Source organism: Astyanax mexicanus, chromosome 1, assembly GCF_023375975.1.
Source record: "Astyanax mexicanus isolate ESR-SI-001 chromosome 1, AstMex3_surface, whole genome shotgun sequence".
Taxonomy (NCBI): Eukaryota; Metazoa; Chordata; class Actinopteri; order Characiformes; family Acestrorhamphidae; genus Astyanax; species Astyanax mexicanus.
The window spans coordinates 129,574,053-129,600,000 of record NC_064408.1 but is presented as its reverse complement, the minus strand read 5'-3'; the positions used below and the strand labels follow the sequence as shown (position 1 = coordinate 129,600,000).

Here is a 25,948-nt window from a genome sequence, read left to right as displayed (position 1 = left end):
GTGAATGCACATTATTGCATTTAGTGGCAGCAGAGCATCCTCACACTCCAGAGGCACCGGCCGAGTCCTAAACGTCCCCTCGCTCCCTACAATATAGTGCACTACGTAGAGCACGGAATATCTAGTGCAGTGTGCATCCAATAGGGAGGCATTTAAGACTCGGCCGGTGTCCAGCTTGGATTGGATGCTCCGTTTCTGCACTCTGACGCCCAGCAACAGGGACCAGGCGTCGAGACTTGCACAAAGAAGCCTCGAGAGTCTGTGTTAAGAGCGATTTCAGCGCTTTAAGACATGGTTTCTAGTGCTGTCTTTAAGAACATCGTACTGCTATTTCTGTAATGAAGCCTGAATCCAGACCCCCTCCCCTCCCTTCCTTTGTTGAGTCCTTGGTTGAGATCCATACAGATGTGCAGCAGCTGATTGTAGACCGGCATGTGCACGGATTTGCTGTGCGGTTGTCATTGTGTAGCGTCGTTTATAGTGAAAATATTCATGTGTGCACATATGTTCAGCTGACTGGGTGCTTCCAGGCACCATGACTGAAAAAAAAGGCTTAAAACGTGCTTAAAATTGCAACAGGTTGGAGGTAATTGGCAAAAAATGGCTAAATAAGATAAACCACCCTGTTACATTCATACGATGAAGAGTGTCCTGCCCGTCGTGTTCTGGTGTCAAGATTTTGGTCGTTTGTATGGACAATACTTGTGTATGCACACATTTTCTGCTGACCGGACACTCCCAAACACCATGCCGTCGTATTTAAAGGTACAGAAAATACAGAAAAGGTTGGAGATTAGGGTTAAATAGGATGAACCACCCTGTTACATTTAGGTGATGGCAATCACAATCCTGTACTCCCCTGGTCTGGTTTTGTGGTCTTGCTGGTTTTTTTGCCATTTTTACCGAAAATACTCATATATGCACATATTTTTAGTTGACTGGGTGCTTCCAAGCTCCATGCCGTCGTCTTAAAAGGTGCTTTAAATTGCAACAGGTTGTAGCTAATTGTCAAAAAATGGCTAAATAAGGTGAACCACCCTGTTACATTCACACGATGAAGAGTGTACTGCCCGTCGTGTTCTGGCGTCATGGTTTTGGTCGTTTGTATGGAAAAAACTCATGTATGCACACATTTCCTGCTGCCCAGACACTCCCTAAAACCCTGTCATCGTCTTTAAAGGTGCTTCAATTCATAACAGGTTGGAGATTAGGGTTAAATAGGAGGAACCACCCTGTTACATTCATGTGATGGCGAGTGTATTGCCCTGCACTGCTGTTCTGGCGTTGTAGTCTTGCTTTTTGATGTTTTTACAGAAGATATTCTTTTATGCAAACCTTTTCAGCTTGCAGGGAGTTCACAGACACCCTGTCATCGTCTTTAAAGGTGCTTTAATTGGGAAAATGTTGGGGATAATGGCAAAATAGCATAACCCACCCTGTTCCATTCACAGTCTACTGCCCTGTCCTGCCTTTTTTTGGCGTCGTAGTCTTGCTTTTTGTCATTCGTACCAAAAAAACTAATTTATGCCCACATTTTCAGCTGAATAGATGCTTCTTGACATTTTTCCGTCGTCTTAAAAGGTGCTTTAAATTGCAACAGGTTGGAGATAAGTGGGGAAAAAAAGGCAAAATAAGATGAACCACCCTGTAGCATTCACACGATGAAGAGTGTACCTCCACTTTTTCTGCTGACCAGACCTGTTAAATTCAAGTGATGGTGAATGTACTGCCGTGTACTCCCCTGTTTTGGCATCGTGGTCTTGCTTTTTGTCGTTTTTAATGAAAATCCTCATGTATTCACACTTTTTTAGCTGACTGGGCGCTTCCAGGCACCATGCCATTGTCTTTAAAGGTGTTTAAATTTGGCACAGGTTGGGGATAATGGCAAAATAAGATGGACCACCCTGTTACATTCAAACGATGACGAGTGTACTGCCCTCTCCTGTCCATGTTTTGGCGTTGTGATCTTGCTTTTTGACGTTTTTACCAAAAACATTCAGGTATTCACATTTTTTAGCTGACTGTGCTCCCAGACACTTTGCTGTCATCCCTAAAGGTGCTGTAATTTGGAAAAGTTTGAAGATAATAGCAAAATAAGATGAACCACTGGGCGCTTCTAGACACCATACGTCGTCTTTAAAGATGCTTTTATTTGCAACTGGTTGAAGTTTAGGGTTAAATAAGATGAACCACCCTGTTAAATTCAAGTAATAGCGGGTGCAGTGTCCTGTACTCCCCTGTCCTGGTTTTGAGGTCTTGATGTTTGTCGTTTTTACTGAAGATACTCATGTATTCTGGGTGTTCCCAGACACACTGAAGTCATCTTTAAAGATGCTTTAATTTTCAACAGGTTGAGGATAATGACAAAATAGGATGAACCACCCTGTTACATTCACACAGTGACCAGTGTACTGCCATGTTCTGCTGTCATCGTCTTGGTCTATGTCATTTTTATTGAAAATACTCATGTATGCCCACTTTTTCTGCTGACCTGATACTCCGAAACACCCTGCTGTCGTATTTAAAGGTGCTCAAAATATGATAAACCAACCTGTTACATTCAAGTGATGGTGAGTGTACTGCCTATCCTGGTTTTGTGGTTTTGCACTTTTGTCTTTTTTACCAAAATTATTGATGTATTCACACTTTTTCAGCTGAATATGTGCTCCCAGACACACTGAAGTCATCTTTAAAGGTGCTTCAATTCAGATTAGCTTCTTAAGATGAACCACCTTGTTACTTTCAAATGTTGTTAAGTGTACTGCCCTTTTCTGGCGTTGTGGTCTTGCTTTTTGTCATTTTTATCAGATATTGTCAAGCATACACACTTTTTCTGATGACCAGATCCTCTTAGACACATTGCTGTCATCTTTAAAGGTGCTTTAAGTTGTAAAACGTTGGAGATAATGACAAAATAAGATGAACCACCCTGTTTTGTTCACATGATTGTCTTGTTTTTTTTGTAATTTTTACCAAAACTATTCAAGTATTCACACTTTTTAGCTGAATAGGTGCTCCCAAAAACTCTTACTTCATCTTTAAAGGTTCTTCCATAGGAAACAGGTGGGTCAAATAGATAAGGGTTAAATAAGATGAACCACCCTATTACATTTAAGTGATGGTGAGTGTACTGGTCTGTTCTGGTGTTGTGGTCTTGCTTTTTGTCGTTTTTACCAAAAATATTCATGTATTCACACTTTTTTGCTCTTTTTTGGTGTTGTAATCTTGCTTTTTGTCATTTTATTAAATATAGTCATGTATTTACACTTTTTCAGCTAAATAGGAGCTCCCAGACACTTTGCTGTCGTCTTCAAAGGTGCTTCAATTTGCAAAACGTTGGAGATAATGGCAAAATAAGATGAACCACTCTTTTATGTTTACACGATGGCCAGCCTTTGGCGTTGTTCTGGCATTGTGGTCTTGTTTTTTGTCATTTTACCAAAAATATTTAGGTAGTAACACTTTTTCAGCTGACTGGGCACTCCCAGACACCTTGCTGTTGTTTTTAAGGTGCTTTAATTTGGAACAGGTTGGATATTAGGGTTAAATATGATGAACGACCCTGTTACATTAAAAAAATAAGGAGTGTAATTCCCCGTACTCCCCTGTTCTGGCATTGTAGTCCTGTGGTTTGTCATTTTTACCAAAAATATTCAGGTATTCACACTTTTTCAGCTGACTGAGCAATTCCAAATGCCCTGCCAGCGTCTTCAAAGGTGTTTTAATTCAGAACAAGTTGGAAATTAAGGTTAAATAGGATGAATCACCCTGTTACATTCAAGTGATGGCGATTTTTCTCCTCTGTTCTGGCGTCGAGGTCTGGCTTTTTGTCGTTTTTAGCCGTCATCATCATCGTCCTGGATCCTCTCAGCCCTCTGCTGTCGTCTCCTATTGTCTTTTCCTTCCAGAGAACAAAAGGAGAACCGTTTGCATCCATTATTCATCCAGAGAAATGGGAATGAGAATCACTGTGGCTGGTTATGAAACAGCCGCCATTAAAAATGTTGATCAAATCAAATCCTCACCCAGTTAAAACGACTCACCGGATTAGCGTTGATTCCCATTGGTCCATTTGGACCGTCTCTCCTGCGGTTGGATGAGATTAATTGGTGGACACCACTTCTAATGAATGCTGCATTCAGCTACCTCAGTAGAGCTGCATCCATTGCTGACACAGATGTGCAAATGCAGTTAATACACATATCGCCAATAGTATAGAACACTGCAACAGGTAAATTGCTAATGTAGGGCAAGTTATTATAATAGTAAATTAGCACTTTATTCGAAATGGAATCCATGCTATCATTGCTTGTTAGCGACATTAACTTTGTAGCTTTAGCACTAGTTGGTATGATAAAGGCTTTCTTTGCTAATTAGTCTTATTAACCTATATCTAGTACTAATTAATAAAGTTTAGACTTTCATTGGTTACTAGCTACTTTAGCCTTGTAGATCTAGTGGTAATTGGTGTTATGTAGGTTCCAACGCTTGTTAGCCTTGTCGTTTCAGCAATAGTTGATGAGATATATGTCTTTATTGCTTGTTAGCTACATTAGCCTTGCAGCACCAGCACTTTAATTGCTTGTTAGCCTCATTAGCCTCGTAGTTTTAGTGCTAATTGAAGTGGTTTAGGGTTTTTTGCATGTTAGCTACATTAACTTTGTATCTTCAGCTCTAACTTGATCAGTATAAGCTTTCCTTGCTTGTTAGCTACATTAGCTTCATAGCTCTAGTACTTATTGGTGGGGTATAAGCTTGCTTTACTTGTTAGCTACATTAGCTTCATAGCTCTAGTGTTAATTGGTGGGGTATAAGCTTTCTTTACTTGTTAGCTACATTAGCGTGGCATCGTTTTTCCGTGCTTTATAGATATATTACCCATGCAGATCCAATGATTATCCAGTCGTTACTTTTGTGATAATAAAGGATTATCTTATCTAGCCTCATAATTCCAGCTCTAGTTGGTGAGGTATAAACTTATACGACTTGTTAGCTTCATTAGCCTTCTCTCTATGAATGGGTGCCATTTGCTTTTTGTATTTCTTTCAAATTAAACTTACTCTTTTTTATTATTATTATTCACCTTTGAATCTAATAACACATGTATTTAACTAGTCAAAACATATACTGGTCAAACTCAGGCAGCTTTACTTTTTTTTTTTTTTTTTACAAGGTTTTTAATCTGAAAATGGTTACAAAACTCATGTGACATTTAAAAGACATGTTTAAAAGCAAGTCTACTGATTCCTTTAATTTTCTCTAAAGAAGGTGTTTATTTTAAAGAAATAATTGACTGTGTGTTCAAACAATTATTATTTATGACAAAAAAAATCACTCCTGTTACTGGAACTCACTCCTGTTACTGGAACTCACTCCTATTACAGGAACTCACTCCTGTTACTGGAACTCACTCCTGTTACTGGAACTCACTCCTATTACAGGAACTCACTCCTGTTACTGGAACTCACTCCTGTTACTGGAACTCACTCCTATTACAGGAACTCACTCCTGTTACTGGAACTCACTCCTGTTACTGGAACTCACTCCTATTACAGGAACTCACTCCTGTTACTGGAACTCACTCCTATTACAGGAACTCACTCCTGTTACTGGAACTCACTCCTGTTACTGGAACTCACTCCTATTACAGGAACTCACTCCTGTTACTGAAACTCACTCCTGTTACTGGAACTCACTCCTATTACAGGAACTCACTCCTGTTACTGAAACTCACTCCTGTTACTGGAACTCACTCCTGTTACTGGAACTCACTCCTGTAACTGGAACTCACTCCTGTTACTGGAACTCACTCCTATTACAGGAACTCACTCCTGTTACTGAAACTCATGCCTGTTACTGGTACTCACTCTTTTTAGTGGCACTCAATCCTGTTACTTTTTATGTCTTGAGTAACAGGACTGAAAGTGACAGGTATTAGTTTTTAGCATAGAATCAGCAAAAACATGAAAAATAGCTAAATGATGGCTATGCTAATAGCACAAGGACACTGAACACATTTTAGTGATTTCCCAGTTTTTTTATTTTAAAAATAAACCGATAAGATGTAAGAATTAATTTAGGTAACAGGACTGAGTGTTGAGATTGACCTCCTTCAGTCATCGTTACAATAAGATCAAATATACAGAAAAAAAAACTAATGAGGAAACTTTGGGAATTTTGGTCTTCCCATGATCTTCAGAAGAACCAGCTGATGATGTCACTTCCTGTTGTAGATGTGTCTTCCTGTTGTAGAATGTTCCGGATGTTTCAGATGATCAGGGTAATGTGTTAGGGTAACCATGGAACACAACTAAAATGTGTAGTTTAATATTTGAACTTAAATATTATGGATTTTATTATAAAAAATATATATTTTTAAAGCATAAATGGGATTTGGAGTCAAACAACAATGCAACATATATATATATACATCTCTGAAGGATTTTAATCTTAATTATATTTCATGGTAAAGTTTATAGTTAGAGACAGGGGTACCACTTTAAAATAAGACTACCTTTATAAAGGGTTTATAAATGGTTTACAACTAGTTTATTAATTGTTACTAATTAGGTTGTAAATGCCTTAAAATCATTAATAATCAGTTATAACACATATGTAGAAAAGGCAACAGTATAGATGGCTGTGGGTTCACTATTTGGCAAACAACAGGTCATTGTTGCCCTTTCTATGTGTTATAACTGATTATTAATGATTTTAAGGCATTTACAACCTAATTAGTAACCATTAATAAACTACTTGTAAACCATTTATAAACCCTTTATACAGGTAGTCTTATTTTACAGTAGTACCAAGATAGGTAACAATTGCTATTTTTTCTGTGTTCTAAGTAGTTTTTATTAATGTTTTAAATTAAATATCTTACTTTTGCAGTTAGGTCAATGTAAAAGACACTATGCTTAATTATAAACTGTATTTAGAAGTTATTATGTGTGCAAATTTATACATGTAACTTAATTTCCTGGGGACAGAAATGGCAGTGGAATGGCCCCTATATAAATACAGTGGGTAGAATTTAAGCTTTCATTGTTTGTTAGCTAAATTAGCCGTTTAGCTCCAGTGCTAACTGGTGGGATATAGGGTTTCATTTCTTGCTGTTTAGCAGTTAAAGAAGCTCAGACACTCCAAAAATATCAGACAGTAACTTTATCTGATTTACTACATTCGTTGGAAACAGGATGAACTTGATATTTTGCCAAAGTATCACTTTAATAAAACAGACTGTGATTCAGAGAGATGTTCAGTAGAGTCAGTTTTCTTTGGAGGCCGTTAATAAGGTCTGAGTAACGCATCTGGCCGGCGCTAAGCCTGTAAGCTCCAGCGTTCGGCGTACAGCTGGCGCTCGCTTGTGTTGTTCTGGTGTTTTGGTGTTGCTATTGGAGTGCAGTCCAATCCTTTTAAGGCTCTACTGTTCTGTAGAAGATAGATATACTGGACTGATCTGTGTTTTAGTGACGTTCATCCTCCTAGAAAGACTTTATGAGTGTTTAAAAACTTGTTTTAGCCTGGATTTGATTTCTAACCACCTAGCATAGTGTTAGCATGGAAGGTACTGAAAAAGGGCTCTTGGATTTTAACAATAGTGGAAACCTTTTTTCTTATACGAGAATGTCTTGGTATTCTAGGAATAGGGTTTACCTAGAAGTAGTTTACCTTCACCAAGGAACCTAAACAGTGTAATCTATAGTATAACTTAATAAGCCCATTTTCTGCACTCAGAAAGTTGCTATTAATTTCGCTGAGATGCTTAAGGGAGGGGTGTCTAAACTTTTTTTTGTTGGGGGCCAGAAGGAGAAATATATTTGAAGTCACGGGCCACAGACTCTGTAATAAAACAAATAATGAAATATACCACTTTAAATAATACTTTTTTCAGATTATTTCATTTACACACCATTTTACTGGACTTACTATCTTTATCTTTGACAGTGTTGTGTAAACTAAGATTTTTCAAATTGATGTTTCATTTCATGATTTCTCTTAATATTAAACTCCTTAATTATGGCAATTTTTAGACTCTTTTACCCCGTTTTTCTGCGCTAAAACTGCGCACCCTCTCAGTCTCTAGACTCTTTGGCCAATTTTTTTGCACTAGAAATGCGCACTCTCTCCGCTTTTAGACTCTTTGGCCCGTTTTTCTGCGCTAGAAATGCGCACTCTCTCCGCTTTTAGACTCTTTGGCCCGTTTTTCTGCGCTAGAAATGTGCACTCTCTCCGCTTTTGGACTCTTTGGCCTGTTTTTCTGCGCTAGAAATGCGCACTCTCTCCGCTTTTAGACTCTTTGGCCCGTTTTTCTGCGCTAGAAATGCGCACTCTCTCCGCATTTGGACTCTTTGGCCCATTTTTCTGCGCTAGAAATGCACACTCTCTCCGCATTTGGACTCTTTGGCCTGTTTTTCTGCGCTAAAAATGCACACTCTCTCCGCTTTTAGACTCTTTGGCCCGTTTTTCTGCGCTAGAAATACGCACTCTCTCCGCTTTTAGACTCTTTGGCCCGTTTTTCTGCGCTAAAAATTCGCACTCTCGCCGCTTTTAGACTCTTTGGCCCGTTTTTCTGCGCTAGAAATGCACACTCTCTACGCTTTTAGACTCTTTGGCCCGTTTTTCTGCGCTAAAAATGCGCACTCTCTCCGCTTTAAGACTCTTTGACCCTTTTCTGACACCTAGCGTTCAAACTTTAAATCTCACATTATAAAAACCTGCTTAACTGCGGGCCAACTTTCATTCTATTTCTAAAATACCTCCGTAGGGCCGTAGTTTGGACACCCCTGCTTTAGGGGATTCTAGGAGTTTCAGGCTTGTTTTAGCCAGGATTTGATTGCTTACCAGCTAGCATATGGGAGGTACTAAAATAAGTTGGACTTTTAAAAATAGTGAAGCTCTTTTTTGTCTAAACCCATCTACAACTGAATGTATTGGTATTCCAGGAACCATTTAACAGGGCAAAAACATTGCAATCATTCAAATTCTAGTGTATCTAGAAGTAATATCTTCATTAAAGATCCTTTAAATTTTTTTTTTTTTTAAATCTAGTGTAACTACAGTAGGTAAAGTATAGCTTAATAAGCCCACTTTCTGCACTCAGAAAGTTGCTATTAATTGCGCTAATATGTTTTAGGGGATTCTAGGAGTGTTTTCAGGCTTGTTTTAGCCAGGATTTGTTCGCTAACCAGCAACCATATGGGAGGTACTAAAATAAGTTGGACTTTTAAAAATAGTGAAGTTTTTTTTTTGTCTAACCCCATCTACAACTGAATGTCTTGGTATTCCAGGAACCATTTAACAGGGCAAAAACATTGCAAGCATTCAAATTCTAGTTTATCTAGAAGTAATACCTTCATCAAAGATCCTTAAAAAACTATTTTAAAATCTAGTGTAATTACAGTAAGTACGGTATAGCTTAAAAAGCCCACTTTCTGCACTCAGAAAGTTGCTGTTAGTTGCATTGTAGAACACTTAAGATTGTGACATGCAAAACTTTAAGAAAGACTTAGGAATGTCTGAGGCTTGTTTTATCCAAGTGTTTAATTGCTAATCAGCTAGCATAGTGTTTTTAGCATAGTGCTTCCAGTGCACATAGAGTAAGTCATCGCTGTCCAATGAAAAAAAACAGCAACTTTACAGGAGAGAGATAAAACCTTCTAAACTTTCAATGGAAGTCAATGTAAAAAGAGTTTACTTCAGGTAATTTTGAAGAGCTTTTATTGGTCCGTTCTTTAAGAAATTTTGGCAGAGTGCAAGGGACAATTTATTGGATTTATTTATTTATTTATTTATTTCATTGGACAGCAACAATATTTAAGGTTATTTGAAAGGTACTGAAAGGGTTATTGGAATTGTAACAATGGTGGACCCCTTTTTTAGATGCTGCTTAAAGGCAAATATAAGCGAATGTCTTGGTATTCCAGAAATCGTTTAGCATTCAAATTCAGAAGTAATAGCTTCACTAAAAAACTTTAAAAGCAATTTTAAAAAGAGTGCAATCTAGTGTAACTACAGTAGGTACAGTATAGTTTAATAAGCCAATTTTCTGCATTTAGAAAGTTGCTATTAATTGCATTGTAAAATACTTTAGATTGTGACATGCTTTAGGAGATTTTAGGACTGTCTAAGGCTTGTTTTAGCCATGAATTAATTGCTAATCAGCTAGCATAGTGTTAGCATGTAAGGAACTGAAGCGGTTTCTTGGACTTGTAACAATAGGGGAACCTTTTTTGAAGCTTTCTAATACCATCTATAAGAGAATGTCTTGGTATTACAGGAACAGTTTAACAGGTCATGCAAGCATTTAAATTCAAGTTTACCTAGAAGTTATACCTTTAAAAAACAAAAAAGAGTGCAAACTAAGGTAACTGCAGTAGGTACAGCATAGCTTACTAAACACACTTTCTGCTATTAATTGCATCATGGAACACTTTAGATTGTGACAAAATTTAAGTGTCTGAGGCTTGTTTTAGGAATTTAATTTCTAATTTGCCAGAACATTGTTTTTAGCATAGTGCTTTTAGTTCATGTACTGTATATTTAAGATTTTTAAGATTTTTTTGATGCTGCTTAATTCAATATTTAAGAGAATGCCTTGGTATTCCCGAAATAGTTTAGCATTCAAATTCAGGTTTACCTAGAACCTTTACCTTTATAAAGGAACATTTAAAAACTATTTTAAAAATCCAGTGTAACTACAGTAGGTACAGTATATCTTAACAAGCCCACTTTCTGCACTCAGAAATTTGCTATTTATTGCATCATGTAACACTTAAGATTGTGACATGCAAAAGTACAAGAAAGGATTCAGGACTGTGTAAAACTTGTTTGCCATTATCTAATTGCTAATCAGCTAGCATAGTGTTAGCATAGTGCGTCTAGTGCACATACTATATATTGAACATTTATTTTTGATTTTCTTTCCACATATTATATCATTTTAAGGATTCTTTTACACACAGATGTGTACTGGAAACTATCAGATGTTGTGTGATATTTTGAGTTTTGAGTGAAGATGCTAGCATGCTAGTTTTCACTCAACTGAGTGACAAAACTAATGAATCCTCCGCAAGATTCTTAAAAAGGACTGGAAGGAAGCAAATAAACAGCTTTAATGGGATTAGCGGATGTTTCAATAATCTGATTAATTAGTGCTCAGTAACCCGCTTTGACTTACGAGGTAAATCCATCCGCAGATCCGTTATTTTCCTGTAGTGCTGAAACTCCTCTTTCTGTTCTCGTAAACCTCCTCTAACTGAAACGGGAAACTTTTTTGGACAGGATTTTATTATAAAAATCTTGAAAAATGTCTGGGTTTCTCACTAATTCACGTTAGCATTCACTTCTACAGTCACTACTGTAAACGCAAATGAAACAAAATCGAATCAGATTGATGTTTATTAATGTTTTTGAGTTGGCTTTATTATCTACTTTATTCTCAGCCAGTGCTGCTGAGAATAGTCCACCAACAGTGTCCTGTGGGTGATGTCCTGTAGGCAGCATCTTGTAGACAATGTCCTGTAGGTAGCGTCTTGTATGCAGCATCCTGTAGGTAGCATCCTATATTTAGTATTCTGTGGATGGTGTCTTAAAGGCAGTTTCTTGTAGGTACCGTCCTGTTGGCAGCATCTTGTAGGCAGCGTCTAGTAGGCACCATACTGTAGACATCATTAGGCAGCAGAGTGTAGGCAGCATCCTGTAGGCAGCGTCCTGTAGCTAGTTTCCTGTATGTAGTGTCCTGTATGTAGTATCCTATAGGTAGTGTCCTGTAGGCAGCATCCTGTAGCTAGTTTCCTGTATGTAGTGTCCTGCATGTAGTATCCTACAGGTAGTGTCCTGTAGGCAGCATCCTGTATGTAGCGTCATTTTCTAGTGTCCTCTAGGTGTCTTTTAGGTAGCGTCAAGTAGGCAGCATCTTGTATGTAGTGTCCTGTAGGCAGCATCCATTAGGCAGCGGCGTGTGGGCAGCATCCTGTAGGTCTGGTCCTGTGGGCAGCATCCTGTACGTGATGTCCTGTAAGCAGCATCCTGTAGGTAGTGTATTGTAGGCAGCATCCAGTAGGTATCATCCTGTAGGTAGTGTCCTGTGTGCTGTGTGATAATGTACCGTAGGCAGCATTTTGTATGTAGAGTCCTGTAGGCAGTGTCCTGTGGACCTGTGGGATTCAGATCTTCTGTCTCTGGCTTTACTGTATCTACGTTGTGTTTGAGCTGTAGGTGGGAGTGTGTAATAGAGTGGAGGACAGTGAGAGATTTAACAGTGTTTAAAACTCCAGCAGCACTGCTGCAGTATCTTCCATTATATCCGTTTTCAGTTTGTTAAAATTAAAGAAACTCATCATTTTTAAGTGCTTTTTAATTTTTATTATTTTATCCAGAGCTGTATATATACATTATATGCAGTATGTTATATGAAGGTCTGATGAGATGATGGATGTTCTGTGGCTCTCAGCAGGAATCATGTCAATTGGAGCAGAAATGAATTCAGGAATGAATAAATAATGCTAAACACCATTTTACATCAGTGTGCACAGCTCTGTGTGTGTGTGTGTGTGTGTGTGTGTGATTCTATGCTGTAGCTCTGCTGCCAACCTGTTCCCATGGCAACACATCTCTCTCCTCCAGCCTAGCACCTGTTGATTAGCGACTGAGTATCCACAGAGTAGCATTCTGAAAATATGGCTATTTTCATACATAAAGCTCACCTGAATATAAAGCGCCTTAAGCAATACTAGTAAGGAATAGGGGTGTGGCCATGTTTCCCTTCTAATTCAGCTGGGTTGTGGTGTTAATCTACACAGAGTAAAGCACTTCAGTTTATGTACAGTAAGCTTAGATTTCCATATTTTTACTAAGGCTGGGTGCAGCAGCATTAGCATTAGTGGCTAGGAGGAATCTTGAGTGTTCCGTTAAGCCAGGGTGCTATTAGCTAGCGGTTTGTCCCACGTAGCTTGTTTAAACACGGTTAACATGCAGACTACGGTCCAGTATATTCATCTTTGGACGGTGAAAGAGCTAGCGCTTAGCACAGTTAGCAGCAAATGCTAATAATGCTCCAGTCTCGCTGCTGGAGAAACTTCACTGAAACTCCTGTATAACTCTGTACTTCAGCAGAGTGTCTTTACTGCTCCTTAATACCTGACTGATAGAATTCATACATAAGGAGCACCGGATTATAAGAAGCTCTGATGATTTTGGTGAATATTAAAGAATTTTAGGCACCTTGTAGTGCAAAAAATACAGTAGTAGTAGGACGAAAATGATACAGGATTCCTTTACTCTGAAACCCCTAAATAAAATCCAGTGCAATCGGAAAAGTAACACTGGAACAGCCTGGCACCAAAACCCAGCCAGCCTTCCAGGACTAAACCAGCTCAGTTCTGGCAGATTTTCCAAACCAGAACGTTGCGTTGGGTCACCCTACCCCACTATATTTAGGCACTTTACACTCTCAGCACTTTTAACCCCATAAACTGCTGACTTACTCTGAGAGTTTCAACTTTATTATGAACAGTCACTGGCCATTTTATCAGAAACACCCACCATACAAAGATAAAGGTACTTCAGTTAGTTAAGTAAACAATCATATAGAAAAAAACAACATTTTTAAACCTAAAATCGGCTCTTTAAACACATATATTTAAATAAAATGTCTTATTCTTTAAGACTGTAGAGTTATACTCTTTGAACTTTATTCGGATACGCCAAAATATGTGTCCAAATAAATGAGGGCCTCGCTCCCACTGAGTTGTAGATAGTAAAACCACCTCCACCATGTTTAAAAGCTGTACCTTAATTTAGTTAGCTCTCACTGTGAGTCATAGATGATGAAACTACCCCCACCATGTTTGGAAGCTGTATTTTATCTGTACTTTATCCTGGTTAGATCTCACTGTGAGTTGTTGTAGACGAAACTACCTCCACCATGTTTGGAAGCTGAACTTTATCTGTACTTTATTCTGGCTAGCTCTTACTGTGAGTTCTAAATGATGAAACTACCTCCACCGTGTTTGGAAGCTGTACTTTATTTGTACTTTATCCTGGCTAGCTCTCACTGTAAGTTGTAGATGATGAAACTACCTCCACCATGTTTGGAGGCTATATTATGAAACTACCTCCACCATGTTTGAAAGCTGTCGTTTATCCTGGCTAGCTCTCACTGTAAGTTGTATATAATAAAAAAACCTCCTCCACCTTGTTTGGAAGCTGTACTTTAGACTTGATAGCTCTTACTGTGAGTTGTAGATGGTGAAACTACCTCCACCATGTTTAAAAGATGTACTTCCAAATAATACAGGACTATATAATATACTTTTATATATAATATACTTTTAATATATCTTCATGGTGAATCTGGAGAAACATCACCCCCAGCATTGGGAAAACTGGTAGACGGCATCGCTATGGGAATATCAGAGGATTACCAAAAGAACGTTCTACTGGATCCAGATGAAGTACTATAAACTACTGCATCACTGCCATATAACACTGGGTTCAGGTACTATATAACAGTGTTTGACCAGCTGAGAGTAATGAGGGGCACAGAGGAGCCTTTGTGTCCCCTCAGAGTCCACGGAGCCGGGGGGCCCCGAGCCTTTTGTATTCAGGGCTGTCTGAGAGCCTCACAATTAGCCAGTGTGGAGAAACGTGGAGGATCATGAGCTGCCAGCTGAGATTCAGGCCAAATCTGACGGTTTAACCCAAACTATCAACCACACGGACTGAGTTCACCCTTACTGAAACCAACTGAGACCAGAGTAATGTTGTGTAGGGTTGCCATGGTCAGAACTGCCACCATAATAACGTTATTGACTTATCGGACAATGTATGGACATAACCTCGATAAATTTTTACTATTTTCTAGAGCAATGCTTCTGATACTTGAAAGGCGAGGACATGTGGGTTGCATTTAAAAAGTAGAATTATATGTTTGGAAGCTGTACTTTATCCTGGTTAGCTCTCACTGTGAGTTGTAGATGTAACTACCTCCCCCATGTTTGGAAGAAGGCCTGTCACAAAAATTACATTATCAACTTATCGTACAATAAGTGGACATGACCTCGATAATATTTGATAATTGTGATATCGTCTATTGTGTTTATTCATATGTTTGTTGACATATATAACAAAGAACAGTATTTTAGCTAGTCGTGCTATAATAACTGTGACTCCCAAACAGTGTGGACTGCAGTAGGTGAAGAAAAAATATATATTTTCCAAACTATGATTAATTTGTGTTGTTGTATTAAAAAGAGTATAATTGCTTTGTTATGCTATACTATTACCATTTGTTCAGTTGAATTAAAATGGTTTTAAAATGACAATAATATTGTTTATCGCAATAATTTCAGGGATGATATATGGTCCACAAAAAAATTCTATTGTGACAGGCCTATTTGGAAGCTGAACTTTATCCTGGCAAGCTTTCATCTACTACAAACTGAGAGCTAGCTAGGATAAAGTTCAGCTTCCAAACGTGTTGGAGGTAGTTTCATCTACTACTCACATAGCGCTTTTCCACTTTTTGTTGGTGGAACTGCAGCGAACGGTTCAAAATTAGGTTCACGAACCAGAACGATGCCGGTTTCACATTGGTGGCAAAGCACTAACAGTGAGAGCTAGCTAAGATAAGAGTTCAGCTTCCAAACATGGTGGAGGTAGTTTCATCATCTACAACTTACAGGAAGCTGTACTCTATCCTGGCTAGGTCTCACTGTTTTGTTGTGCTTTTCCATCGCTGTGAAACTGGCACTGTCCTGGTTTGTGAAACTAATTTTGAACCATTCGCCACTTTTTCACCAACAAAAGTCGATTTCATAACTAAAAATGTTTGATCGCAGCGGGAAACAAAGAATTCTAGGTTAATTGGCAACAACCGTGACGACATCTGTGGGCGTGTCTGTTTGTACAGGAGCACCACCACTGTGAAACGTGGGCTGGTTCACTGAAAAGCACCATGGGCCGTATAAGACCGAATGGAACTGGTTCAAGAGCCAGAGTTCTTTTGGAGAAAAAAGGGCTATGTGAGTAGTAGATGTAACTACCTCCACCATGTTTCAAAGCTGAACCGTTTACTACCTGCAATAGACATCATATGTGTTAGTGTAAAACGCTGCTGTGTTCAGTTCTGGCGCTGTGTTGGCACCGTGCCCGTGTAAAGGTGACCTCTGGGTGTGATGAAGCAGCGGGCACCGCGGTGGGCGTGTGCCAGCGCCGGGGCTGAGGGTGAATAGGGATTGTGCATTAAGACGCTGCTGTAATTAAATGAAGCTCGGCTCAGCTTTCTGTCTCCGGATCCCTCACCGCCGGCTCTCCAAAGGTGGAACAGTAAAACACGATTACCACCGAAATAGATCTTCCAATTAGAGTGCAGATTATCTAACGCTCTTTAGGTGTGTGTGTATCTCAGCTGAAAACATCACTGAGGAACCGATACACTTCCTGAAAGGTGCCAGGAGTCACATCCTGGACCAAAGAAACAAAGTTCAGTCCGATTTAAAGAACTTATTTTAATTCAGATCAGCTAAACCATGATCCGGTTAATTTACAGTGTGAAAATACTTGCTTTCTGGCAGGAAACAGCATGACAACATATGTCAGGTCCAACATATGTCCTTCTAAAAGCCAATCAGTGTGAAGTATAACAAGACTCCGCCCTCATAAGTAATGAGGTCAGGATGTAGTAAGTTCTGTAGGAAGTTCTATAGTGCCCTCAGTCACAGTATCAGTCACAATCATTTTATTCAGCAAAGACTCTAGCAATCACCAGGGATGCTATAGCAACCACCTCAAACACCTTAGCAACCACCTGAAATACCATAGTACCCACCATATCAACCACCTGAAATATCATAGTAACCAACCTAAATACCTTAGGAAAATGTCCCAGCCACCGCATGGAACACAACTTAGCAACAACTTAGCAACAAAGCCAGGGAAATCACCTGAAATATCATAGCAATTGCCTGGAACACTTTAGCAACCACCTGAAATACCTCAGAAAAATGCCATAGCAACCTCCTGGGATGCCAGGGCAGTCACCTGAAATATCATAGCAATTGCCTGGAACACCTTAAGAAGTACCGGCCATATCAACTACCTGGAACACCTTAGCAACCACCTGAAATACCTCAGAAAAATGCTCTAGCAATCACCTGGAACGCCTTAGCAACAACCTGAAATGCCTCAGAAAAATGCCCTAGTAATCACCTGGAACTCCTTAGCAACCACCTGAAATACCTTAGAAAAATGCCCTAGCAATCACATGTAACACTTTAGCAACAACCTAAAATCCCTCAGAAAAATGCCCTAGCCACCACCTGGAACACCTTAGCAACAACCTGAAATACCTTAGAAAAATGCCCTAGCAATCACCTGGAACACCTTAGCAACAACCTGAAATACCTTAGAAAAATGCCTTAGCAATCACCTGGAACACCTTAGCAACAACCTGAAATACCTTAGAAAAATGCCCTAGCAGCCGTCTGGGATGCCAGGGCAATCACCTAAAAACACCATAGCAGCCACTTTAAGATAAGCTCTTTCTGTGATGAGTGATTCTTTCTGAAGGCAGATGTCTCCTGTTCATCCATCTCTGCTATTGACAGTGTTTCCTGTTTTGTGGCCGCTGGACGTTTTTCTCTGATCTGATTAGTCTGACAGGCGGCGCTGTGAGATAAGGAGGATAAGAACTGAAGGATGGTCTGATTATCTGAGCTGCTGTTCATGAGCCTCGTCAACAGGTCTGATTTAATAAGTGAACAAATAAACACACAACTCAGCAACAAAACACACACCTGTATCAGACGCATGTGTATCAGATGTCCCTTATCAGATGCCTCTTATATCAGATGCCCCATATCAGACCCCTCGTATCAGATGCCCCGTATCAGACCTCTTGTAGCAGATGCCTTGTAGCAGATGCCCCATATCAGATGCCTTGTATCAGATGCCCCAATTCATATGCTTTGTATCTGATGCCCCATATCAGATGCCTCATATCAGATGCCTCGTATTAGATGCCTTGTATCTGACCCCTTTTATCAGATGCCCCGTATCAGATGCCCCATATCAGACCCCTTGTAGCAGATGCCTTGTAGCAGATGCCCCGTATCAGATGCCTCAAATCAGATGCCCCGTATCAGATGCCTCAAATCAGATGCCCCGTATCAGATGCCTCGTATCAGATGCCCCATATCATATGCTTTGTATCTGATGCCCCATATCAGATGTCTCAAATCAGATGCCTCGTATTAAATGCCTTGTATCTGACTCCTTTTATCTGATGCCCCGTATCAGATGCCCAAAATCAGATGCCTCATATCTGACCCCTTGTATCAGATACCCTGAATCAGATGCCTTGTATCAGATGGCCCGTATCAGATGCCTCATATCAAATGCCTCAAACCAGATGCCCCAAATCAGATGCCTCGTATCAGATACCCCATATTAGATGCCTCATATCTGACCCCTTGTATCAGATGCCCCATATCTATCTGTTGCCTCCTTTCAGATGCCTTGTATCAGACCCTTTGTTTCAGATGCCTCATATCAGATGCCCCATAACAGATGCCTTGTATCAGATGCCTCGTATTAGATGCCTCATATCAGATGACCTGTATCAGACCCCTTTTTTCAGATGCCCCATATCAGAACCTTTGTTTCAGATGCCTTGTATCTGATGCCCTTTAACAGATGCCTTGTATCTGACCCCTTGTATCAAATGCCTCATTTCTGACCCCTTGTATCAGATGCCCCATATCAAATGCCCCACATCAGGTGTCCCAAATCAGATGCTCTGTATCAGACCACTCAGAAACCTCTTTATCAGACGGCTCTTTATCAGAAAGCTCTTTATCAGGCAGCTCTTTATCCGATGCATCACTAGAATATTATCTTCATGATTCATGTCCTCTAATGGAACCCAGACCGGACTCTGGCCGCTGTTTCTGGCGCTGGTTTTGTGAGCGGCGTCTCCGAGAAGCTCCTGCTTCAGTTTGGAGGGAACAGAACAGGAAGGACGCATTCCTGAAACAGCAAGGAGGTCTGGGGGAACTGTCAGAGCAGCAGACTGGGAGTTAGCATTAGCTGTTAGCGCTATGCTAGTCTCTGAAACATAGGACGTCACAGAAACTACAGCACTGGTCGGATTCCTTTGTGTGGGGAAGCCTCACAAGATGGCTTTTGCAGGAGTGTGTGTAAGTGTGTGTTTGTGTGTTTGTGTGTGTGTGTAAGTGTGTGTTTGTGTGTGTGTGTAAGTGTGTGTTTGTGTGTTTGTGTGTGTGTGTGTGTGTGCTGGTAGATGAATTAGTCCACATTTAGCCCTTTTCTCCAAACCCTAACTTGGCTACTTCTAGGGCTACAGGCACTTTCAGGTCCAGACAGTGGATATATAAAAAGACCAACTTAACTCAAGAACGCAAGTACAACTTAAGATAAGTAATAAATAGGGCCCAATATATTTAACTGATCTGGAAATTTAGAGTACAACTTATTTTGCTTTTTTTAATGAGGGAAAATGATTTTCTTTGTTGCAGTAAAACCTCCTACTTCTCAACTTGCAATGGAAGTCAATGTAAAACTTAACTTTCTTTGTGGAGCATTTTTATTATATTTATTATAAACTGCAGACAACATTTCTCCCAAATTCCAAATACAAATACTGTCATATAGAGCATTTATTTACAGAAAATGAGAAATGGCTGAAATGGCAAAAAAGGTGCAGAGCTTTCAGACCTCAAATAATGCAAAGAAATCAAGTACATATTCATAAAGTTTTAAGAGTTCAGAAATCAATATTTGGTGGAATAACCCTGGTTGGTTTTTAATCACAGTTTTTTTTTTCATGCATCTTGGCATCATGTTCTCCTCCACCAGTCTTACACACTGCTTTTGAATAACTTTATGCTGCTTTACTCCTGGTGCAAAAATTCAAGCAGTTCAGTTTGGTGGCTTGATGGCTTGTGATCATCCATCTTCCTCTTGATTATATTCTAGAGGTTTATGCAAATTGGATGACATTAAACATAGACATGCCAAATTGTGTGTAAGTTATGAGGTTTTATTTTGATTGTAGCAGAAATCCAAATATCACGTCCGCATTCAATGCAGGGGACCCCTCCCACATATCCCAGAGTTCAGTGCAGAGCTCCGTATCTTCCTTGACACTTGCCAAAAGTCGTGGGACACGATATTAGTACGTGACCAGCTTATATATTGTTTTTTTAAAAGCTTAGAAATTAGAAAGATCATATTGCTTGATTTTTATTTTTACCTTTTTTAGTAACAAAAACTTCAGAAGGTCGAATTTTGACATGACAGAAGTTGAAACAAAATCAGTTAGAGTTATATGCAATGTGACTAGACAGACTACGCAGTTGTGTGTTGTGTTATCCAATGGATAACAACAAAAAGTGACATAGCTAAAACCATTTGCAGCCATGCTAAAGGCTACAATTTCCCTGCACTTTTGTCGACTTTTTCCACGTTAAATGGCCTTTTACCCTGTAAATATAGGGCAGGTTGGAGCACAGTGTTCGTCTCCCAGCAGATCACAGTTTGTCTCCCCATGAGGAACCCCGCCGCCACTATGCGCTAGACGCCGATCCCTAATCCCTAATCCCAACTCCTCGCCGGCTGAGTACATTAGTAAAATTATTACACTTAATCCAGAGGCTTTCCAAAGAAGCTTTTGAAAGAAATCGCAGACTCACTCAGCTGGAAGTAACTGACCTAAAAACATACTTCATCCACGTGTGCTAATGTGGCTAACAACAACAGAAAGTAATGCTAAAGGAGGCGAGTTACAATTATCTCAAAGTCTTCCTGAAGCGGAAGACTTTGGAAACATTTTACAATTCTTTATATCTTTAAGTGTTCGAGATTAATTTGTTCAGAGTGGAGGTTTGAGATGTTGAACTTATTCAGAGTGGAGGTTTGAGATGATGGACACATTCAAAGTGGGGGTTTAAAATGTTAAGATTGAGCTCCATTTAGCTTGAATGTGACTAACTCTGGTCATTTCTATCTTCACAGCTAACTCTGTGAATGGAACCGAGTTGGTCAGCACCACCACTACTACTACAAACGTGACCTCCCTGCCAGCAGAGGGTGACGAGACGAAGCTGAAGGAAATTAATGAAGCATTCCAAACTGTTGGTGACATGTTCCTCCACCTCCGGGCTGGGCGTAAGCCGAGAGACGGGGGTGAGCAGGGCAGCGGTATGCCGACGGAGGAGCTTCCTCAGGAGGTGGTCACCTCTACACCTGAACCTGAGGCCGAGACAGAAACTGTAGAAGTGGAAAGTCCAGACATAAGCCAAGATTCAGCAGAAACTGACCACCTGCTGACTCATGATAGCTTCATGGAAGAAGAGGACCTGAGGCCGCACGTGACCACGGAGACACCGTGGCACGTTCCCAAAGTGAACATGGAGACCACTGTGTTTGACCTGGACCTTCGGGAATTCCCAACAACCCAAACCCATCCCGCGGTTCCCCCTTCCCAGCCCGTGACCGTAGACTTTGACAACGGTTCCCGCAAGGAGCTTGTCCCACCTTCCCCCTCAGCCCATGAGCTTCAAGGTCGTGACCCAACCGCCTGGGCCATGCCCGACAACTACGACTACCTCACTCCATACGACGAAACTGTTTCCACAACTTCGGATGACTACAGCACCACTGCCAACACGTTCGAAGAGGAACCGACCACTACTACTCCTCCACCCAGAACCTTCCGCCCCCGCCTGCCCAACCCGATCACCCCTTCCAAGGAAGAAGTCCTTCGCGTAGGAATCTCCAGCAATGGCGCTGACTGTCGGCTGGGCAACATTCTCGCTAACGGTACCTGCAGGTCTCAGTGCGAAGTGCTGCCAAACTACTGCTTCAACGGGGGACAGTGCTACGTCCTGGATGGCATTGGCGTCTTCTGCAGGTAAGGCTTGTTATGAGTTTATCAGTTTACTCAAACAATGGATGACAATTTTGATTTCTTTGCAGTGGTGGTGATAGATACTACTTTCAAAGCCAAAGAATAGAGTCTAAATAATGTTCCTACGAGTCAGAATAGTCCAGTTACAGCTACCATGAAGAGGCCCTAAGACTTGTTGTGAAGATATTCCATCAGTGGACTATTGGAACATCTGAGCTGTACATTATATTACCTGATTAAAACACAACACAAATGTAGTCATTTATTATGGTCCAAACCCATCAGTGAACCATGTTTAGTTTAGAAATTTTTACTGGAAGGAAAATGTGGCATGTGGTCAAAATGTTTTGGCTTGAATGGTTTTTGTAGGTGTCATGGAACCATGGTCTGAAATTGGAGAACTTCCTAGGTGTAATTGATTTTAGATGATAAACAAAAGGCTATTGATTGATACAAGGATTGTATCAATTGGTGTTTTTGGGGCCGGTGCCAATTGAAGATTGTTCCTCTAGGATTCGCAATATTGTTGTAGGAAGCCCTTTAGTGCTTAGTCGATTGATTTTTCAATCTCTAGAAAAGACAGCGTTAACTGCTGGGAAGCGCCGATACTGAGGGAACCCCTGATTTCCATGCCCAGAACTGAAGGAGTTGGGAAGATAAATGCTTGCATGTGTTCAGCAGAGCAAGAACAAGTGGTTTCAGAGGGAGAAAGCTGTGTTTTCCTGCTGCATGTGGTGGAGAGAAGGCCCGGCGTCCTCACGGACAAAGTGGAGCGCCACATGTTTTGATGGATGCTTTATGGAGAAACTTTATTAGGAAAGTTCCTCTCGCTGCCAGAGGAGTTCCAGCTCAGAGCATGTGACCCGGTCTACTCACGCACTCGCTGGGCTGGAGACTGTGGGTCTGATTTGTTTGCATCGTTCCAGCAGAACATGGATACATCTCGTTCTTCTAGTGCAATTAAAAGCTTAAAAAGAGCCGATCTGAAGTGGGGCTACAGTAACAACAAAAGCAATAACAATAGAGGGGAGTCTGTAGAGCGTCGTCAGGGAATTTGAGATTTGGGGTTCTAGCTCTCGTAAAGAGGTCAGGGTGAGGATAAGCCCCTGAACTGGGCTACGAGTGGAGGACTATGAATTTCAGCGCGTCAGAGTGAGGATTAGGTGAATTTGGGGGAGGGAGGGATGGAGGGATGGGACACAATGTGTCCTCCAGCTGTAGGCTGGAGTTCGTGTTTTCAGGCGTTGACTCTGCCAGACTGGATTAAGGAGCTCGTTTCTGGAATGGGGAACGTATGTAACTCTCCAGCCTTTAAAAGTATGGTTTATTCACTATTCTGGATGGTGGAACCCTCCGGTTCTCTTCTTCAGTTCCTTTACTGGAGTTCTGAGCTCCTGAGCTGATTTGGTCTGATAATGGTCTTCAGAGCTGGGAGTGATGTTGCTCAGGGGCTGGGGGTGGTCTCCGCCCCCACGGTCTTTAATAACAGTCCTACAGAGATAAATCTGTCTCACCCCCCACCCTGCGCAGTGATCCGGGTGGTGACCCTGACCTCCTGAGGGTGATATTCACTCTGAACAGCTTCCGTTTAGTTACACTGATCCGGCCCAGTTATGAGAGATGGATTAGTAATGGACTCCTGTTATTATTCTTATTATTTTACAGTATTTTCAGAGTGAATTTTCATATTTCTGTAAAATTTCCTTCTGTCTTTTAATCCCCCATCAAAAAATAGTAATAATAATTAGGGTTGGACCACATTAAAATGCAGAAATGGAAACAAACAAAAAACAAAGAAGTTAATTAATAACAAAACTTTAAAACCAATAATAATATACGGTATTCTTATAAATTTTCCTCAGCAGTGCTATTCTTATCATACATTTACCTCAGCAATGCTATTCTAATCATAGATTTACTTCAGAAGTGCTATTCTAATCCTAAATGTGCAATTACAAGACTACAATACCAATAACACACAATGCCTTTACCTCAGCACTGCTATTCTTATTATGAATTTACCTCAGCACAGGGGCGTAGCAGCAAATTCTGGGCCCTGTACACTCTCAATGTCAGTGGGCCCCTGTCCATGCCAGTACACAATGAACGTGGATTTTCATGGGCCCCTCTTTTTACTCGGGCCCTGTGTAGTCAGGTCCACTTTTCCCCCCACTACCACGCCCATGCCTCAGCAGTGCTATTCTAATTATACACCTACCTCAGCACTGCTATTCAAATCATATACTTACCTCAGAAATGCTATTCTAATCATACATTTACCTCAGCATTTCTATTTTAATTATACATTTACCTCAGCATTTTTATTCTAATTATACATTTACCTCAGCATTTCTATTCTAATCATGCATTTACCTCAGCATTTCTATTCTAATCATACATTTACCTCAGCATTTCTATTCTAATCATACATTTACCTCAGCATTTCTATTCTAATCATGCATTTACCTCAGCATTTGTATTCTAATTATACATTTACCTCAGCATTTCTATTCTAATTTCAAATTTACCTCAGCAGTGCTATTCTATTCATACATTTACCTTAGCAGTGCTATTCTAATCATACATGTACCACAGCAGTGACATTTACCTTAGCAGTTACATACTAATCATACATTTACCATGGCAGCGCTTTTCAATCACATTTACCTTAGCACTGCTATTCAAATCATACATTTACCTCAGAACTTATATTCTAATCATAAATTAACCAGAGCATTGCTAATCTAATCATACATTTACCCTTAGCATTGTTATTATAATCATACATTTACCTCAGTATTGGTGTTCTGAATACACATTTACCTCAGCACTGCTTTTCAAGTCAAACATTTACCTCAGCATTGCTATTATAATCATACATTTACCTCAGCAATTAACTGAGTTAACATTACTATCCTAGCCATGTACAGCTCATATATTTCAGCAGGAAAACAACTTGTGTGTAAAGAGACAGTAAAATCAGTAATGCGAGATTGGTACGTGATGCTTAACATTGTATTTAATTTTAAGAGCTTGTGATTGGATCTCTGATCACGTCAGGTGAGGCTAGATCCAGATGAACAACTAGTTTGACTTGTGCTCGAGCCAAGAATATTACCTTTATCCATTAGCTTGTTATTGTATACAGGATGCATGTTAATACCAGGTGTGAATAAGGTGTTCAGGTGTGTCGGGTTCTGATTATAAATGATGAAAGTCTAGCACTTTATTCTCAAAGGGAATTAGATGTTTTTTAATGCTAAGGGAATTTATATTGTTGTTATATTATTGAGCATGGTGACCTCAGGGTTCAGGCGCTGATGCTCCAGATCATCGTATTCTACTGATCAGTGCTTTTCTATAGAGGTGATGGTGATGTGTGTGCAGCCCCGTTGCAACAAGGCATGCAAACCATTCAATTGCCAATGACTGGTTATGAATCGAATGCAACGACAAAACTGTGTGACCGCCCCTTTAAATTCTGTGGTGGTCAATTTAGGAAAGATGAAGATGCTTTTATCAAAAACCCCCTCAAATTAGCTCATCCCACTAGTTACTGCCAGTAGCCAGCCAGCCAGGTTCATCATTCCAGCAGCCGGCAAAATATGAAACTCCAGCAAACATGAAGCCAGAAAAGAAAGAAGAGAAAGGAAAGAAGGTTTCCATTTTTCTTAGAGCCCCAAAATACCCTAAAACAGCCCTGTTTGTGTTTATTTCTCTGGATCTGGCCACATAAACACAATCATCGGGTTCTGATTACTTCCATCCAGAGCTGGTTGGAGATGTTTTGGGTTTGTATGCAGATGTTTTGTTGGAGAGTGAGGAGTCCTCGCCGGCCGGCGGGAGGAAGTGGGTCAGTCGGAGCTCTGGACAGAGCGGCTCGTTCACTGCTGAAATTGGATTAGCGAGTGAATGCAGAAAGCAGCTGTTTATAGATACGAACTCCTCCTTAATCTCCACTGATGTTCCGGCTGACGAGACGCTCACTACAGCTCACCACTGGAGTCATAACTCACT

General features: G+C 40.3%; 2 protein-coding genes across 9 annotated transcripts in view; one reads left to right on the top strand and one right to left on the bottom strand.

Moving 5' to 3' along the window:
* Positions 1-25,948, bottom strand: part of LOC111196242 (zinc finger protein 239-like) — a 443,969-nt gene that overhangs the window by 194,374 nt on the left and 223,647 nt on the right. The gene's annotated exons all lie outside the window — the stretch shown is intronic.
* The window catches only part of cspg5a (chondroitin sulfate proteoglycan 5a), a 62,360-nt gene that overhangs the window by 2,169 nt on the left and 34,243 nt on the right, over positions 1-25,948 (top strand). For all 8 annotated transcript variants that reach the window (XM_007239937.4, XM_022685859.2, XM_007239938.4 and 5 more), the window contains exon 2: positions 21,037-21,934. In XM_007239937.4, the coding sequence (XP_007239999.3) occupies positions 21,037-21,934 (898 nt within the window). The remainder of the gene's footprint in view (positions 1-21,036; positions 21,935-25,948) is intronic.